Genomic DNA, 13,111 nt, shown 5'->3' on the forward strand with positions numbered 1-13,111 from the left:
CCTGCTCCCCACCTGCAGGGGGAAAGCTTCATAAGCAGTGAAGCAGGCCTACAAGTGTCTCTCTTTGTTTCTCCCTATCTCCTTCTGCCCTCTCAATTTCTAGCTGTCTTATCTAATAAAAAAAAGAAAGAAAGAAAGAAAGAAAGAAAGAAAGAAAGAAAGAAAGAAAGAAAGAGAAGGGGGCCAGGTGGTGGCGCACCTGGTTGAGCACACATGTTGCAATGCACAAGGACCGGGTTTGAGTCCCTGGTCCCCACCACAAGTGGTGAAGCAGTGTTTCAGGTGTCTCTCTGTCTCTATTCCTCTTATCCCATCCTTCCCTCTCAATTTCTGGCTGTATCTATCCAATAAATAAATAAAGATAATGAAAAAAAAATTTTAATTAAAAAAAAAGTAAAAGAAGGAGGGAAAATGGCTGCTGGGAATTGTGGGTTCATAGTGTGGACACTGAACCTTAGTAATCACCCTGGTGGCATTAAAAAAAAAGTGAATTCAGCCAGGCTTCCCTGGATTGAAGAAAGCCAGGCTTCCCTGGATTGAAGACCCCACCAATGTGTCCTGGAGCTCAGCTTCCCCAGAGACCCACCCTACTAGGGAAAGAGAGAGGCAGACTGGGAGTATGGACCGACCAGTCAACACCCATGTTCAGCGAGGAAGCAATTATAGAAGCCAGACCTTCTACCTTCTGCAACCCTCAATGACCCTGGGTCCATGCTCCCAGAGGGATAGAGAGTGGGAAAGCTACTGGGGAGGGGGTGGGAAATGGAGATTGGGTGGTGGGAATTGTATGGAATTGTACCCCTCCTACCCTATGGTTTTGTTAATTAATCCTTTCTTAAATAAAAAAATATATATATAAAAAGTGAATTTGGGGAAAGTATATAAATATTGTTAACTGCAAACCCCATCAACCCGTTTTATAAATAAAAAAAATTTTAAAAGTGAATTTGGGGACAAGAAGTAATCCCAACGCTTTCTTTCACATTCAGTAGGAGAGTAGGAAGAGGATATAGCCTAAAAGGGGAATAGTCCCATGAGGAAAAAATTCAGGATTTAGTTAGAGAGCTAATAGGTAGATAAAGTAATTCCCAGTGGAATCAGATGTCCCCAGACCTTGGAAGTGAAGTCTGATATGGGGGGGGGGGGTTTGTTTTTCTTTTCCTTTTAATTAAAATTTCTTTATTTATTATTGGATAGAGACAGAGAGAAATCAAGAGTGGAGGAGAGATAAAAGAGAGAGAGAGACAGAGAGACACCTGTAGCTCTACTTCACCACTTGTGAAGCTTTCCCCCTGCAAGTGGGGACCAGGGGCTTAAACCCAGCTCCTTGCGCACTATAGTGTGTGTGCTTAACCAGGTGTGCCACTGCCTGGCCCATTTGTTTGTTTTTTTTGCCCCGAGTTGACATGGGGAGCTTCATGCTTACATAATTTTACTGCTCTCAACATACCCTTTTTTTTTCTTTCTTTCTTTAAATAGAGGGCAAAAGAGCAGAGAGGGTGATAGAGACAGAGAAAGAAGGAGAGACACATCAGTGCTCTACCACTCACGAAGCCACCCACCCTCCCTTACAGTTCCCTCTACTGGCTAGGGCCTCAAACCTGGGTCCTTGTACATGATAAAATGTATACCACCAGGAGTCAGTGAGCCATACTCTGGACCCCAGGATGGAGCTGAGTTGAATGAAATAAAGTGAAGAGGTACCACTCTTTTGTTTCAGCACAGAAAGGAATCTGAGAACCTGGTGGTTGGTACAATGAATAAAGGCTTGAGTTTCAGAGAGATACAGGGTCACACCCTGCCTTTTTCAGGCACCAGGTAAGGTACGTAGCTTCTTTGAACCTAACTTCCTCAACTGACTCCCCTATCAAAAAATTTCCCTAAGGAATCTGTAGTTCATGTAAAGTGACTAGCACATATTAACCAAGCATCTGTGTGTTGATGGTGGTATATATAACAGGAGGGGACAGAGGTGCTGAGCCTGTGGATTTGTCTTTGAGGGGTCTGGAGGACTGTTCATTGTCATGTTCACATAGCACCTGGCTAAGCTGCTATACATTTGCATCTGATCCCTCCAGTTGGGGCTATGATTCACCATCAGGACTGGAGTTGTAGACATTTCTGGAGGCTCTGCTGCAACCATTTCCTGTTATGTGAAAAGCATGTTTCATGCTGTAGCCTTTGAGTAACTAGCCATCCTCTAGATGACAGCTTACTTGCTGGTCTCAGTGAATCCCTCACCTTGGGCAGCTGGGTCCAGGGTTATCTGCCGGCTACTGCCTCCTGCTGTGGCAGGGAGATACCTACAGCAGAGGCCTGCTGCTTTAGTGGTGGCCGTGGGGCTTGGGGAACCCAGGAAGAGGTGAAAGTGTATGCTTGGGGTCTGAATTAGGCACTTCCTGCATATAAACAAGCACATTTACAACATGCATCAATAGACATAGGCATGTGGTATTGACTCACAGTTACCTTAAAATAGACACTCAGGAACAAAAACAATGAACTGCTTTTGTTTTTAATTTGCACTCACTATGGGTAATGTGATGCAGACTGACCACATAGACGGGACTGGAGTGAAATGGCTATGGATCCCCAGTGCTGCTCTTTGAAAGAAAAAAAAAAAAAAAAACTATGCCCTGGAAGGAAATGGTATTTCCCTATCCCTTAACCCCACCCTTCAGAGATTCCCCTTACTTAGGGAAAGCCCCACAGTCAATAGGATGGGAAGGAGAGTAGAGAGGATAAACTGAGATCCACTTCAGTTTTCTGCATTCTCTTGCCTTCATCTCACTAGCTTTCTCCACTCAGAACTGGTATTCCACCCAGAAACACGCTCGAGTCCCCACCCCCACCCCTTTACCAGTAAGTAATTCTACCCCTTGACATCAGCATCTACACCTTTCTCTTTTTCTTTTTCTGAGCAGACTTCCCTGAGCTTCCCTGGCAGTTTCTGACTCACAGCCTCCTCTAGACCCTTTAAAGCATCAGTATCTTCTTTATTTGGTCTGTGGTCAAAAGCCTTGCTGACTTGTGCTCCACTAACATTGTTGTATCTACCAATACGTTTTATTTTTATTTTTGCCATTAGGGTTATATTTGAGGCTCAGAGTCTACATAACTCCATCACTCCTGGCATTCTTTTATTTTTTTTCTTTCTTCTAGATACAAGGTGAGAGAGATAAAGGGGGGGGGGGAGAAAAGGGGAAGAAATACTACTGTACTATTTCACCACTTGTGAAGCTTCCCCATTGCAGGTACTCCCATGTGGTGACTCATGGCTTGAACCCAGACCCTTGTACCTTGTGCACTTTATCTGGTAAGTGACCTGCCAATACATTTTAGATGACCATTGGTATGGGCAGAATGATTACATGTTTTTGAGACCATAATTCAGATTTTGAGTATACTTTCCAGGGATATGGGAGTTTCAATCTTACCTAGGGATCTTTTTCCTAGGAGAAACAATTCATTCATAAGGGGACTGGATGGTGACACAACTAGTTGAAGGCACACATTACCATGTACAAGGACCCAGAACCAAGTTTCACCAGTGGTGAAGCAGTACTGCAAGTGTGTCTCTTTCTCTCTCCCTGTCACCCCTTCTCCTCTCAGTTTCTCTCTGTCCTTTCAAATAATTAATTAATTAATTTTAAAAAAGAATATTTATTTTCAAAACTTGATTCACCATTCCCTTAACTCTTACTCCTATGCAAGAACTTTGGGGAGAGAAACCTACCTCTTGGCAAGGCTGCCAGGTGAAGTGAAGCAGGAGATATAGATTACCCTGGCTGAGGGTCTGCATTTCTCCTTTTTCACTGCAGCCCTGGCCCGCCACCGCTACATGAAGCAGGCTCAGACCCTAGGCCCTCAGATGATGGAAAAACCCCTGTACTGGGGGATGGACAGGAGTTCCCAGTTTTCATCTTATCCAATGAACCCACTGCTACAGCAAGGTAAACCTTGCCAGAGATTTGGGATGGGAGAGGGCAGAGTGCAAAAATAGGAACATGGTCAACAGCAGCACCTTCATACCCAGCACGGTGGGTATATTCATGATTGAGGATGGGAGGAGGTGGATAAGTGATCTAACACTTTGATGCCCTGATTCTGAGGGGGATTCTGAGTGGACCAGTAGCTTTGCATGTTCTTGTTCTTGTTTCCACTCAGATTTGTCCCTGCGATCCAGTCTTCCACAGATGCCAATGACCCAGACCACCGCACCCCCTCCCATTTCCAATGGTGTTTTAGAGTATTTGGAGAAAGAGTTGCGGAGCCTCAATCCAACTCAGCCTCTGCCTCCTGACATCCCAGCTAGATCCGGCCCTCCCTGCAGCATGCTGTCCTCACTGGGCTCTGAAGTGGTAGAACGAAGAATCATCCGCCTGCCCCCGCTACTCAGAGACCTGCCCTCCTCACAAAGGACCAGCAGCTCCTCCCACCAACAGTGGCTCACGGCAGCTCTCCCTGGACCCTGGGATCCCAGGGAGGAGAGAAGGCAGCAGTACTATGCTGATTTCCACCAGGAGTTTCAGGTCCCTGAACCTAAGCGCCGGGCACTGGAGCAAAGGGAGTTGGACCAGCTGCACCGTGGAAGGCACCAGAGCTCCAGGCTGCGTGGGTTACACACCCGTTGGTCAGACAGGGACAGCCTCAGTGATGGCCTCTCATTTGGTGAGGCCTCATGGCAAATCGGCCACTCTCCCATTAGGAGCCGGAGCCAGTTCCCAGAGAGACCCCGCAGGCACAGCCCCAGGGAGAGCACCCAGAGGTACCAACGGAGGCGCAGGTACCGCAGCTACTCCCCTCCCCAAGCCCCAGGTCTCAGTTCTTGGAGCTCAGAGGAAGAGAATGAGAGGTACCCCAGGAAATGGGGGGCCCATCCTCCTCGTCGTCGTTCACACTCCCCCAATTGGCCAGAAGAGAAGCCACCTAGCTACCGCTCCCTAGATGTCATCACAGGCAAGAATGGCAGGAAAAAAGGAAGTGTGGAGAGGCACTCGGTGAGCCTGGGGCACCCAGGGGAGGACCGGGTGTGGGGAGAAAGGACCCCTCAGTCAGGCATAGCCACAGCTGACACTAGCCACCGCTGAGGGCACCGCTTCCTTTATTTTGCACAGTATGCCCTGTGGGTTTGTTGAGATTCCTCTCATAGAACTAGAAGAGACCTAGTCATTGCTGGGTGCTAGGAAGGACCTAGTGATTTGGGAGGTGAGGAGGATGGCTCTATGTTTGATGTTTACAAAGGGCCTTGGGGAGTGGGGGTGGGGGGGTACCCAGTTAAGAGCATATAGGATTAAGTGCAAAGAACTGCTCAAGGACCCAAGTTCCAATACCTGCATCGAGGACGCTTCACAAGCAGTGAAGCAGATCTGCCAAGTGTCTATCTTTCTCTTCACCTCCCTACCTTACCTCTCTATCTTATCAAATAAAAAAATAGGAATTTTAAAAAAAAAAGGGAAAAAATGGCCACCAGGAGCAGTAGATTCATAGTGCTAACACTGAGCCCCAATGACTGGAGAAAATAAAAAAAAAATGGCCTTCTCATTTTCCTGCCTAGCCCTCATCATGGCCCGGTGAGGGAGTCCAGGCAAGGGCCCCCTATTTCACAAATGAGGAAATGAGGCTAATTAAGCACCTTGTGAGTAGTAGAGCTAGGACTTGAACAGAGTCTTCCTGACTAAGGCTTTACTTCCTGTTATAGCTATTTTGCTTTACTACTTTACTTAGCAACAGCATTTCCATACCCCAAATTAGAACAAGCATCCTGACAGAGGCCGTTTGTGGTCCCATTCTAAGTGCTGCAAGTCAGTATACAAGGCCTTGTTGTACTCAAGGATGAGGCCCTCTAAGACCACACCCACACACACCCATTGGTGTTAATCATTAACCAGTTTTAAAACACACACACACACACACACACACACAAACACACACAAACACACATCTTCCAGATATTGGTCAAAACTTTGGGCTACTGTGAGCAGGTAAGATGCCAATAGGTGCCTTCATAGTCTCATAGCATAAAAGAAGCACAAAGAGGATATAGGCTTTGGGGTCCTTTGAATAGAGACTTTTTTTTAAGATGTCAATTTCAATACTACTTTGAGCCCAAAGAGGTGGCTCATCCAATGGAGTGTATTCTTGTATGTCTTAGTACCACATTTGTCTCTATTCACCCCTCTCTTAAATAAATAGATCTAAAAATAGTTATTTTGTAACTAACATACCCAAATCATGGTACTTCCCTAATATTGTCACTTGCAAAGATATATTGCTAGTCCTCAAAAATATACATGAGAGTCCTTCAGTCAACTTAAAAATGAAACACACATACACACATCTTTATTTTTATGTCATGAAAATTCTTTTTCTGTTTTTGCTTCAGTTGAGATAAAAAGATATATGGTAGACTGAGAGAAATTCCCAATGTGGAGGGATATAATAGGAACCATAAATTTAGTCTCTCACACCCTTTGAAGTTTTAGAAATTCAAGTTGCATTGCAATTTATTAAAATAAAACAACCTTATGCACAGTGTGTGCAAAGCAGCAGGAATGTTATGAAAATCACAGTACTGGCCTTAATAAAAGGAAAATGCCTGGGGAAGGCAGCACACGTCTATAGGCATTTGTGAAATAATCAATAGCAGTTATGTCATATTATCACATATGTCCCAAGAAAGAAATAAAAATAAGTAATAAAAATTAGGATTATCATTAGCATTAATCTATTAACTCTTACGCAATATCTAATTTAATTCACTCAACATCCTGTGAAGTTTGCACTATAGTAGATCCAACTTTTAAATATATATATATATATATATATATTTTCCCTTTTGTTGCTCTTGTTGTTTTTTTATTGTAGTTATTATTGTTGTTGTTGTTATTGATGTCGTCCTTGTTAGATAGGACAGAGAGAAATGGAGAGAGGAGGGGAAGACAGAGAGTGGGAGAGAAAAATAAACACCTGCAGACCTGCTTCACTGCTTATGAAGTGACAGCCCTGCAGGTGGGGAGCCAGGGGCTCGAACCAGATACAAACAACTTTCTTTTGTGCTACCCATTAGAAAAGTACATCCTATAGGAAATTACAGACTTGTTACTATGACAACTGGCGATACTTCCGTCATATAGTAACTAACTTCTCTCTTATCTTCATTTTTAATAACAAAAGCAAGTTAAAAGACAGTTTGGGGCCATAGATTCAAGACCTATTTTCTTCTAAAATTTTGTCTTTTCTCTGTTTTCTCCTCTTTAAGTTAAATTATGTGAGGGCTGGGTGGTTGAGTGCACATGTTACAATGTGCAAGGACTCAGGTTCGAGTCCCCGGTGCTCACTTGGCAGGGAGAAAGCTTCACAAATGGTGATGCAGTGCTAGATGTCTCTCTGTCTCTCTTCCTCTCTATCCCCTCCTTCCCTCTTGATTTCTGGCTGTCTCTAGCCAATAAATTAATGAAGATAATTAAAAAATATTTTTTAAAAAGTTAAATTATGTGGTTTCTTCTAAGTAAGAGAAGGGTAAAAGGAATGCCATTTATGTTTCCGATACTGGGATAAGTCCCTACTTCATTTAAACCTTAGAACAGCCCTGTGAGGATCAATGAGATTAAAGAATTTAGCCTGAGTAGGGAATTAAGTCAAAATTTTGTCATAGTCTCTCAAATCAATGCTCTTATCAATATTTTTGTGGTACCTTATTAGAATGATAGAAAAGAACCATGTAGGGCGACTTTATTATTCCCTGTTTTGTTTATATTTATTGGTTTCTTCTTCTTCTTCTCCTCCTCCTCCTCCTCCTCCTCCTCCTCCTCCTCCTTCTTCTTCTTCTTCTTCTTCTTCTTTTTACCAGAGCACTGTTCATTTCTAATTTATGATAATGCAGGTGATTGAACCTGGGACCTTGGAGCCTTAGGTATAAGAATGCATTGGCATAACAATTATGCTGTCTACCCCTGCCCTATTTTTAGTTTTTTAAAAAATATTTATTTATTTTCCCTTTTTTTTTAAATTGTTGTAGTTATTGTTGTTGTTGTTGATGTTGTCTTTATTAGATAGGACAGAAGGAAATGGAGAGAGGAGGGGACAACAAAGGGGGGGAGGGAAATATAGACACCAGCAGACCTGTTTCACCTCCTGTGAAGTGACTACCCTGCAGGTGGAGAGTCCAGGGCTCTAACTGGAATCCTTCCACTGGTCCTTGCACTTCATGCCAAGTGCACTTAACCCCATGCGCTACTGCCCGACTCCCTGCGCTACTGCCAGACTCCCTTTTTAATTTCTTTTATAGTTAACATCGTTAAGTAGAAGAACCAGCTCTTCCACCATTTTTTCTCTAGCTCTCTGCCCATATATAGATCTGTAAGCATGCTCTTAGTTTTCCTAAATAAAAGCTTTAAAATTCCCTGAGGGGAGGGTGAAAGATCTGCACATAGGATTAGGCGATGGCATACCTGGTTTAGTGTACAAGTTACCATGCACAAGGACCCAGGCTTAAGTCCTCATTCCCAACCTTCAGGAGGAAACCACCAACAGTGAAGTAGGCCACAGGTGTTTCTTTTTCTCTTCTCCTATCTCCCCTTCCTATCAATTTCTCCCTGTCCGATAAAATATAAACAGATAAATATTTTAAATAAATAAAAGTTACAAAAACATTTAGTCATAATTCTAGAACAAACCAAAACAAAGACTCAAAGGGCATGGAACCCATTACCCTCTCCCTGTACTCCCTCGGCCCCTCCTAGCACCCGCACTTACCACAGCATGTAAGGTAAAGCTTGCACGCATGCACACACCCAGCGCCAACCCCTTTTCATAAAGGCCATCTCCTGATCTCCACAGGGCACTTGCCCTTCTATTTCTGGTTTTATTCAAAGCCTGCTTTGTTTTGGATCTTTCTGAACTTATCTCAAAGAATTAGCATTTTTTACTTTCTCATATTCAGTTGTCTTCTCATATTCCAAATGACTGGAGACCCAGGTCTGGGTGCTTTTTGCATTAAAGAGCACAGTCGGGGGTCAGGCGGTAGCGCCATGGGTTAAGTGCAAGTGGCACGAAGCACAAAGACCGGGGTAAGGATCCGGGTTCGAGCCCCGGCTCCCCACCTGCCGCAGAGTGGCCTCACAAGCGGTGAAGCAGGTCTGCAGGTGTCTTTCTCTCCCCCCTCTGTCTTCCCCTCCTTTCTCCATTTCTCTCTGCCCTATCTAACAAAGATGACATTAATAACAACAACAACTACACCAACAATAAAAAAAAACAAGGGCAACAAAAAGAAAAAGAAAAAAAAATTTTTTAAAGAGCACAGTCTAATTTATAACTTGAATTTTGAAAACCTTCTGTGAAGCAACTCTCTGTTCTTCTCCTTGGTAGAATTAGTAGCTTTCCACAAGTCTTCCTAATTTCTGAAATTTTTGTAGTTTGTTGCTGATTTTTAAAAAATTTTTATTTATAAAATGGAAACACTGACAAGACCATAGGGTAAGAGAGGTACAATTCCACATAATTCCCACCACCAGAACTCCGTATTCCATCCCCTCCCCTGAACAGCTTTCCTGTTCTTTATCCCCCTGGGAGTATGGGCCCAGGGTCATTATGGGGTGCAGAAGATGGAAGGTCTGGCTTCTGTAATTGCTTCCCTGCTGAACATGGGTGTTGATGCTGCTGATTTTAAGAAGTTATAATATAGTTAGACCACTAGATGGTAATGTTTAATTATGTGTAACTTGAAGTTTCTGTGCATCTCAGTTGCTAAGATGTATCACTATTTCCTTTTCTCTTTCATCAATAAGTTTATGTCCTTTTAGATCTAAATGTAAAAACTGCAATCAATATCAAAAATACCTGCTGAATTGAGGTCTTCTAAACTTTCACTATACTTTTTTCTCTCTCTTTATTGGGAGGGGATTAACTGTTTACAGTAAATACAGTTTTTGCTACATGTGTAAAATCTCTCAATTTTCTGCAAGATTCTCTCACCCAGCCTAGGTCCTCGTCCACCATCATGCACTAGGACCTGAGTCCCCTCTTACCCCCAGAGTCCTTTACTTTGGTGTGATACACCAAACCCAATCCAGGTTCTGCTTTGTGTTTCCCCTTTCTCTTCTTATATATCAACTTCTGTCTGTGAGTGAGATCATCCCATATTCATCCTTCTCTTTCTGGTTTATCTCACTTAACATGAGTCCTTCAAGCTCCATCCAAGATGAGATGAAGAAGGTAAACTCATCATTCTTAACAGCTAAGTAGTATTCCATATTGTATATATACCACAATGAGCCTTCAGCAGTTACAGCATTCCTATAACTTTTAAGAAAATGTTTATCACAACTATTTTACTAAATATTTATATAAATAAGAATTAACAATAATATCTGCCTCACATGGAACTGTGGCTTTCAAGAATATGCTATTAACAAGTAGATACCAACAGACAAGTGTTTCCATGCAAGGATCTCTTGGGAACCTGAAATAGGTAAGAGTATTTCTTTGCACATTACCCATGAGGAAATGCAAGGCATGTTGAGGAATATTCCATCTGGCTCCAGAACCAGCACTCTAGGCAAAATCTCCTTTAATACCTGGTGGTCTTTTCTTTCCACCATAGGATACAACCTCAGCAGCTACAGGGAAGTAATTCAGTGGGTAGGTTGTGACCTGTATGCATTAGGTTCCAGTTCACTGCCTAGTACCCCTATGTACCCAAATGAGGATTTCATCTCTTTCATCAAATTAATAATTTTTTTTAGTTTGGAACTTCAGAAATATAATAGCAAAAGATCTAAACTCCAGTAGCTTCAGACTGAATGGCCCCTGTGCCCTTATCTCCTCCAGATTTTTCCCCAACCTTTGATACTCCAAGGCACTTTTTGATTCTAAAGGTATTTGGTCCAGTCTCTACACATCTGTTTAAACACAAAAGAAAGGCTATCGCAGTCTTTTTTCCAAACAAGGAAGAAAAATCCCAGCATTTTTGCTTTTTTCTTGACTCTGATTTAATAAAAAATAATTTTGACAGTATAATCTATTTTCAATGAAATATCTGTTCCTTGATAATGTATAGGTTTTTCTTCAGCATGTCCCAGAGAAGTTGTTTTCCTTTGTGTTAGAGAGCATTCATCCTACATAATTTTGGCTAGAAACAATATCCCCTAAAGTCACTTGATAATATGAACACAATTTTTTATTAGTGATTTAATATTGATTTACAAAGTTATAAGATAACAAGGGTATTACTCCACAGCATTCCCTCTGCAGAATACTGTGCCCCAGTATGGTTCTGTAGCCCCCATGTCCACTTGGTCAATTCCAAATTACACTCCTCCATGAGGATAATTTCTGGAACCATCCGTTCCACCCCGGTTCCATGGCTGCCAGTTCTTAGCAACATCACCCCGCCAGATATTCGTCGGGATGCGGCATCATCTAAGTTCATTTCCCACGTCTACGCTCGACCGGACCTGCCAATATACACGGATATCTTCGCCCACCCTGTCCAACGCTTGACGTCTCGTCACCCAATCTGGTCCCCTACGCCTACACTGAACTTCTCTGTTCCAGACTCTTGGAAACAGAGTTGGCAGTCAGCTGAGGTAAAGAACAAACACCTCATCACAGACCCCTGCAAGCGTCAACCCGGCTTTGACCTAGCACGTTATGATTGGGCCCTCCTCAATCGCTATCGAACAGGCCATGGCCGGTGCGCTGCTATGTTCCATCGCTGGGGAGACAGAGACGACCCGAACTGCCCCTGCAGCTACAGACAGACTATGACCCACATAGTCAATGACTGCCACCTCTCCAGATTCAAAGGAGGTCTCGAAACTTTACATCAGGCTCAACCTGACGCTGTTGAATGGCTACGGAAGAAGGGCAAACGCTAGAAGAAGAATTCCCTCTATTGGAAACTACAGTAGTTCTCCCAAGATCACAGATATGGATTGCATATTATTTCTATAACTATCTATTTGTCTACATGTTTTGGCCCCCTTTTTTTTTCTATGATCTTACCTTCTCTTCCTTTCTAAGCTAAACCTATTACTACTTCTAAACATCATTCCTTTTTTCCTCTTCTTTCTCTGAGTCCTGGAATAGGGGTTCAGAGCCCCCTAGTCATCTCCCATAACATTTTTATGGACCAAAATTCTTTCTGGGGTGCAGGAGGTAGAAGTTCTGGCTTCTCTAATTACTTCTCCACTGGGCATGGGCATTGGCAATTTGATCCATACCCCCAACCACACAGACAATTTTTAACCAACATAAATATACACACATATATGATGTTTTAAATAGTATGTTTTTGAGTTGAGAAAATAAAATGTGACTATGAAAAATACTTTCTTTTTTTAAAAAAGTTATGGGGGAGTATTAATGAATTATAGTACATCTGTTTACACATGTATATGTCTTCCCCATTCTGCATAACAGATGTTTGCTGCACACTTTTATCCCCAACTCCAATCAGGAGCTTCGAACCCCCACTTCCCCCAGACTCCCTGTTCCTTTTCCTTCCCAGAGTCCCTTGCTTTGTACCATTCCCCCAGTCCAAGTTTCATCCCATGGTCTCCCCTGCCTAATTCTGTCTGCCAAGTTCCACTTGTTGAGTTACCCGTATTCATCCTTCTTTCTTGACCTATCCCCACCCAATAATTTTCCTTCTGTTTCCAGCAAAGGTGAGGCAAAGATTGAGATGTAAGAGTTTCTGTTCTGTTGTTTAGGCCTTTGATGATTGGCCTTGGTTTACTTACATTGGTCTTATCACTTTGTCCTTTCTGCCCTCCCTTCTCCTATATGGTTGGTCCTTTTGTTGCTTTTTTTTTTTTTTTTTGAGTTTCCATTAATATTAATTCCTTTACTACTTTTCTTGTAGTACTCTTTTCAATAGTTCTTGCAAGACAGGGTTGATGGTGAATTCCTTCAGCTCCTGCATGTTTGGGAAGCTTTTGGTTTCTCCTTCATACTTGAAGGATAATTTGGCAGTACACGTGGCTGATAATTATTATCTTTTAATATTGTAAAAATGTCATTCTATTCCCTTCTTGCTTCTCAGGTTTGTGTTAATAAACCTAGTGATAGCTTGATGGTCTGCCTCTGTATGTCAACTTCTTCCTTTCCT

At 42.7% G+C, this 13,111-nt stretch overlaps 1 protein-coding gene across 4 annotated transcripts in view; it reads left to right on the top strand.

Annotated features, from left to right (window-relative positions):
- The window catches only part of ILDR1 (immunoglobulin like domain containing receptor 1), a 46,755-nt gene that overhangs the window by 29,901 nt on the left and 3,743 nt on the right, over positions 1-13,111 (top strand). For 2 of the 4 annotated variants that reach the window (XM_060198276.1, XM_016194045.2), the window contains exons 6-7: positions 3,822-3,953; positions 4,168-5,000. In XM_060198276.1, coding sequence (XP_060054259.1) covers positions 3,822-3,953; positions 4,168-5,000 — 965 coding nt within the window. Of the gene's footprint in view, positions 1-3,821; positions 3,954-4,167; positions 6,334-13,111 lie in introns of those variants that run through there. The other 2 variants (XM_060198277.1, XM_060198275.1) reach the window with 2 other exon arrangements.

This window comes from Erinaceus europaeus, chromosome 9, assembly GCF_950295315.1.
Source record: "Erinaceus europaeus chromosome 9, mEriEur2.1, whole genome shotgun sequence".
In the NCBI taxonomy this organism is placed as follows: domain Eukaryota; kingdom Metazoa; phylum Chordata; class Mammalia; order Eulipotyphla; family Erinaceidae; genus Erinaceus; species Erinaceus europaeus.